This window comes from Sphaeroforma arctica (assembly GCF_001186125.1).
Source record: "Sphaeroforma arctica JP610 unplaced genomic scaffold supercont1.775, whole genome shotgun sequence".
Classification (NCBI taxonomy): Eukaryota; class Ichthyosporea; order Ichthyophonida; genus Sphaeroforma; species Sphaeroforma arctica.
Window position 1 is genome coordinate 5008 of NW_014039783.1, and position 7011 is coordinate 12018.

Here is a 7011-nt window from a genome sequence, read left to right on the forward strand (position 1 = left end):
AAAGACAAATTGTCGTCCACCAGTTGAAAGTGAGCAATAGTGACTTATTATATTAGGACTGCTCGTTTATTTTCTAGGTCAACAGCTTAAGCTCAGGCGAGGGGATCAATCATCTATTTCTTGTTAAATTTCTATTGCCGTTACCGTCATGCCAGGACTTCAACGGCGGCAGGTAGAAGCCAGCCTTATGTTCTTCGAAAGCCCTATTTGCCTTGTGCTTCTCAGCGAACGGCACCTGCAAATCGAAATCACACAATGTATCCGCTGTCATAAAACCCCGACGACGCCTATCGACACTCGCAAAGTCAACAAACTGAGTGAAACTCTACGAGATCGTCTGTATCATGTAGATTTAAGCATCCGTGTCAGTGTATTTGAGGTCATTTTCTTCAGAAATGTATGCTGTCGGGTGTTTTATAATGTTTAATAGTGCAAACCCGCTGATCTGAATGTTCTAAAGTTAGAATTTCTTAATATTGAAGACAATACCCGATAACCTAACATGATAATATTTTTGGAACGCATTCTTTGTTCACACGGGAATTAATATAACATATTCGCCGCCCATTCTGTAGTCGAACGATCCGTCAAGCCATTGTGTATTTGACATTAGAGCCAGAAATGTACCGTTATATGATATACTTTATTCGCGTTGATTCCTCAACTGTAGACCCTAAACCAGATCAGTACCTGAAAATACACAATAGGTTATTTAATTTTATAGAACTAATCTAGAATCTCGTTTTGAGTTCTTTCAATCTCTATTTGTTAAAGTGAGAATTGCGGGTCGCAACTATGCGAGCCGAGCGCTTGTTTCGCCGGGTTCGCAGATGCGACCGGTGTACTTGGACTCGGCACATGTCCTAGCTCACTTATGAAAGGGTCCGTTTGATCTCGCTCTCAAATCAAAGCAGAAATCGTGGTAGGCTGGTTTTAATTTCGACGAGGTTCAGGCGATTATAACCCCAACGAGTCTTGGAGTCGGCTTCATACTTAAACACTTTGAAAGCCGTACAAACAGTAGAGTCTGGTAGCCTCAGCGTTGAAGCCTTAGTATCCAGTGGCATCAGCGAAAGACTTCGAATCCCAATCATCTGGAACTGGGCATCATTGCGAAGTACGTCGGCAATTTATTTTTGGCCATATCGGATGAAACAGATTGATGTATACCAACACGAGCCATATCAGTGGCAGTAGCCGTCTCAATTCAATGCCACAGTCGTAATTCCGTCGACCATGGTTTTGAACTTAGGCGGTTCCAAGTGGATATTTGTTTTAGGCGAATAAAGTCCGAAAATAAAGTGGAGAGGGGGGGGTGCTCTATCCGCTTTTCTCTTATTTTATAGTTGGGGCTAGACCTGACTACTTTGATACCATATATAGGCATTAAAGGATGTCGTGCCATTCAGATAACGTGATTAGCGACACATACTGCAATATATGTACTACAAACAGCGAATATTGAATGTTCAGCGAAAATTGAAATGTTCAAACGCACATTAAAAATGGGGGGTGCGAAGGAAAAAAAGCTCAGCCCAAAAAAGAAAGGGGGGGGTTCGCCTGAAACAAGTCTCTACCTCAGACCGCCAAATAGGAGAGATGACCATTTTTCATCCGGCGCGCCTGGCTCAGAACGACCTAGCCAATGCTCATATTCCAGTATATTCTTTGTTGGATTTCGCTATTATTGAACATATACCATGTCAATAAAGTATAGACATAAAATAGTAGATTACAGTTTACAATTTTTTTATTTCGATCACGGACTCTTCAATATCAAATCTGAAATCTCTGCTTTCTCTAATCTCATATCTACCAGTTTCCGGTTTCCCTGCGTCACCAGTACTGAAATCTGTATACCGAGTACCGGCTTTGAAATTTGCCAATGTCAACAGTTGCATCAACGGACAATGTCAATTTCTAACTGTCATATCCGTTTGCGCACAATAGCCGCATATAACTACCAATTAGAGCCGCTTGACAACTATTCTCACTGTACAGTTTACACTCTGAGCTCGAAATTTATATTTATGTTATTTTAAGTACATAAGGTACGTTCTCTACTCTCTCCATTTGAGTAAAATGTGTACTCGCACTCTATTTATTTCGTCTCTTATGAGTCTTATCTTTCGTTCTCTACCAGTTTCATGTTTCAGTGTTTCCCTGCGTCATCACTCAACAGTAGAAGTACCGAATACCAACTGTGTGAATGTGAGACTGTGAGTATTTATTACTGCTAATAAAGCGCCACGGGCAATATCAATAATGGCCTATACCATTAATATTGTCCCTATATCATAGCCACCGTAAAATATTCAACATAAATATGTTAAAATATTATGTAGCCTGGAAAAGTTGACACAATATGATTTACAAAAAAACATTTTTTTATTTAAAAAATATCTATTGTCACTTTTTTCAATTCGCACCGAGCCTAGTTACCGACAATGTTTTCTCTCTGTGCTGGACTGTTGGTATCATAAGACTTAAATTCATATATTTATATAGTTATTTAGTATTGTAATACATACATAATCATTATTACATAGCTATAATAGCCTTCTCAAATCATAGACTTCTGAATTATACACTCAAACCTCAATTAGACAGCTATGATAATATTTAGTAATAGAGTTGGTATCATATATTCAATCCTCTCGAATATTTGCAATTGGTATCATAAATAAATAAAAACCATAGCCGCATTTGCCTTTTACCAGATATCAACTTAATTATTGCACTGTTTTCAATTCGCTTCGAGCCGCATATAGGATTTATTTATTTATTCCCCGGTACCTAGTGGTATCATATATTTTCATTTCATAATAGTGTTGGTGTCATATAAACATTACAATTCTCTCACTGTCTCGCACAATTTGGTATCATAAACGATAAAAACATAGCTGGCAGCGGGGTGGTTTTTTTATTTGAAAAATATCAACTACTCTCACTGTTTTCAATTAGCTTAGAGTCTAGTTTCCGACAACGTTTTTTCCTCGGTGTTGTATGGTGCTTGGTATCATAATTTCATATTGATAATCAAGTTAATATGTTTAATTTTTGAAAGGCTATGGTTGATATCATAAATTCATATTCATGTAGTGTTCGTATCATATATTCGAATCCGCTCAAACATTTGGTATCATAAAATCATAGAAGCTTTTAGAAAATATCAACTATTCTCACTGCTTCTAATTTGCTTCGAAACTAATGTCGGACACGGGACAATTTTATTCTTTCTCGGTGTTGGTATCATAAAATTATTTTTCAAAATGTTGGTATTATCTATTTGAATCCTCTCAAACATTTGGTATCAAAATAAATGTATACATGGAGTCCTTATTTAAATACATCCCAGAAAAGCTCGAAGTGACTTGAACTGAAGCTGGACACTGGACAGTACGATTTTAATTTTTATACTCTCAGTTTTTTGGTCGTTTATATGTATAATATTGATATTTTTAAAAACACTTCAGCGCAGGAGAGTGGAAAGCAAAGTTGCGAACATCATCGCACGCCGTAATGAATTATTGGGGCCTACGAACGCTAGAATGAGTTGGTCTGAGACTCTGAGTACTGTGAAATCCACAGCTCATATTTACATCTGCGTCAGCTCCCCGACATCTCCGATCTCTCTTGAAATTACGTGAAGGTCAATTTTGCCACAGTCAATCATAGAGACATCTTTTGAGCTTGCTCCACGTTTCTAGCTTCATATGCTTGGCACTCCCTCCAATTTTATGTGCAGAGATGCTCACGGACGACAGGCCTAGACCATGTAAGTGAGCGTTTTGGCAACCACTTGCAAACATATCGTGACTGATCTCATATCGCACCAAGCCAGCAATCTGGATCAGGTTTTTGGTACTAGATCGTACACCTCAAAAATTGGGACAGGATCATACCTTTTTTTGCAGATCATACGAGCCACTTCGAGAAAATGAAGATCAATGTCTTGTTGGGTAGTTTCCGCTTATGACATCGACCTGTTTCAGATATTTTCTGAATGTACGCCCATGGGGTCAGATTTATTTGTGCCATAGATAATCTTGAACAAATAGAATATATCTACTCATAGGTGTCTCTCTGCAATTTTTCTCACCCGGATTCACATCACGTTCCGAAACGGTAGCACTTGTTTATCGCGGCACTAAGCCAGTTCGGTACGTGTCGCTCTCAGTATAGCGCGACACAACCACTCCGTCCCTACCCTCGAACCTCATTTGTGGCCCACTGTATATTTTGACTATACATATTTGTATAGTCATTTAAATATAGTACCGGTCGAAACTCATTTGTGGACTTACTGTCACTTAGATACACATCTATACATATTTGTATAGTCATATATATATATATACATATATATATATATCGCCGGTAAAAAAAATTGTGACTCACTTGCACTTATAGACACCCATCTATACATATTTGTATAGTCAATATATATCACCGTTCGAGACTCATTTGTGGACTACTTTCACTTACAGACACACATCTATACATATTTGTATAGTCACATATATAGTACCGGTGTTGGAATACTCCGATACGAATCTTCCAGAGGTAAGACAATGTATGTCCCATCTGGGGGAGCAGCCGTACTGAATCTGAACAATACTCACCTTCCATTTCCCACGAAGTGAGTATTGCAGAGCACATGGTTCCTCTATTGCATGTCACTATTAGACACTCAGGCCAAAGTACTACATACAAGAAAGACAGGAATTGTACGAAACTTTGATGGACAGTCTTGAAAGGTATTGTTTCTGACGCATGCCCGGGCAGAATCGAGTTGGTTATATATGCACCACAGACATTAATATTTTGTCCGTTTCTCAGTGGCGATCTATACTAAAGTAAAGTTTACAGTGTAGTTTTAATCACGATTTATTGCTTGGATCATCCATTGCTTTCGTTCCAACTTCGCAAGTCGCGTCGGGGGCGGCCGTATCTGTAGTGGACGGCGAAGTGGCATTTTGGGTAACGTTTTGCTCAGGATCGTGTGTACTATCATTGACGGCAAGGTCATTCATTTTATCATTCAGTGTAGGATCAGGTATATTTTTTTGGACTGCAGCGCTCAGGCTGTCGTAGTTGATGTCGTTCATGCTGTGGTGGTTTGTTGCGTAGCTGGCTACTTCTTTCTTGGTGTTCGGGTCCAGCGTAAAACGGTACAGGTACAAACCCCTGATGTAGTGAGATATAGTTCATGATTTACGGAAATTAATGAATCTATTCGTATAGCATGTACAGGTACAAGATTCCCTGATCCGGTGAGATATAGTTCATGGTTTACGTACATTATTACCAATCCGTACAAACAGTACAGGCACGAGCCCCTAACGGGATGAGATAATGTTCATGGTTTATGCAAAATATATAGATATATCTCTCACGCGGTATGCTAGGATATAGAAAGGAAATACTAGAGCTGTGGTGGCAAAAGTTCGGCACATACAGAGTGCATTTCTTCAGGTTTGTACCATCCGCAGGAACACTCAGAGAAGTAATTAACTTTATGATGCGTGACCGTACCCAGGTCTGCGGCGAACAATCCGTCTGGGATGCTATGGCAACGGCACAGCTATACAATTGAATGTAGTGAGCCAGCAACATCACACAATGGTCAACCGCATACACTTCAGAATGCTATGGAAAGCATTATTTCCAGAAGTCTTATCCTATATATACTTACGTAAAGAAGTGCGGTACAAGTATACGCTGCGGAACATTGGCTACGGTCTCTCTTGTACGTGGACTATACTATATGAGCACAGAATCAGGTACTATACAGTTCACACACTCTGGTACGACATACGTCACACAGAATCATATACGACACACTACACACACACACACTGATATAACATGCACGCGCAAGCTTACTGTGCAAGGTCGCGGGCCTCGGCGCGGAAAGCGTCGCCACCCTTGACAGCTAATCGAAATGCGGCCTCCAGATTCAGGCGATCTGATTGGATACGATCAGTCGCAGCGTCTGCGGTAGGTAGGCTTTGCACTGAATGAATCACCTGGGTATAGGGTTTATAAAATCATATGGGGGGATATTAGCGTGAGCGAGAGTGTTTGTAGCACACACGCTAGGATCGGTTCCATATGGCTTGGCATACAGATCTGGAACTCACACTGTGGACAGTGGCTGTATGCGTGTCGTATTGATGCGTTAGAGGCCCCAATTCCGGTTCTATAGCTATTTAGGGCATGGGCAGCCCTATTCTCTATATCATAGGAGCACTAGGTCAATATCTCGCTATCCAGTCAATAGACGAACGAGATAAACTATAGGACAGTACATATTCAAACGAATCCTAAACCATAAACCCTAATAAACTCACCCAGTAATTAAGAACATAAACCATAGGACAATACACAATCTAATGAATGCAGCTATAAGCAAACAAGCAGAGACGCTTTCAAGATGAGACAGGCCCTTCCTTCGTACCCATGTATTCCATTTGCCGAACGCGTATAAACGTACCGTCAGAACTGAGGATCGAGCGGGTACAAGTACACACAAGCGAACGTATATAAAACGCAGCGTGCATATCCGGTAATACGAGTAAGTATCAGGCTGTTTGTACATCGTGTACCTTGCAGTAGTACCGGACAAACCGTTTCTGAACTTCTAACTCACTCTGACCGATGGAAGAGGCCTGTCTATCATCATCGGCTGTGAAATGTTTAATCAGAAGTACGGATGTATTTTAATAGCACGTACCGTTTAATTCATACATAAGAGACATAGTTGCTTCGAAGTTTGTCGCTCTAATTGTATAGAAAATGGAAACTATGTTGCTTAGCCAATGATGGTGGAATGCAGAGGAAAACTATCTACATATACACCAAAAAATACAAATATATACTACAATACGTACACCATATTTACATACATACATACACATATATACATACGTACATACAACATACATATATATATATATGTACATATATATATATAAATATATATATATATATATATATATATATATA

The 7011-nt window shown here is 39.6% G+C and overlaps 1 protein-coding gene across 1 annotated transcript in view; it reads right to left on the reverse strand.

The window, feature by feature from the left end:
* Window positions 1-4883: 4883 nt before the first annotated feature.
* Window positions 4884-7011, reverse strand: part of SARC_08526 (hypothetical protein) — a gene marked incomplete at both ends in the record, with an annotated part of 7296 nt that continues 5168 nt past the window's right edge. Inside the window, 3 exons of the mRNA XM_014297496.1 lie at window positions 4884-5190; window positions 5890-6032; window positions 6612-6691. Of these exons, the coding sequence (XP_014152971.1) occupies window positions 4884-5190; window positions 5890-6032; window positions 6612-6691 (530 nt within the window). The remainder of the gene's footprint in view (window positions 5191-5889; window positions 6033-6611; window positions 6692-7011) is intronic.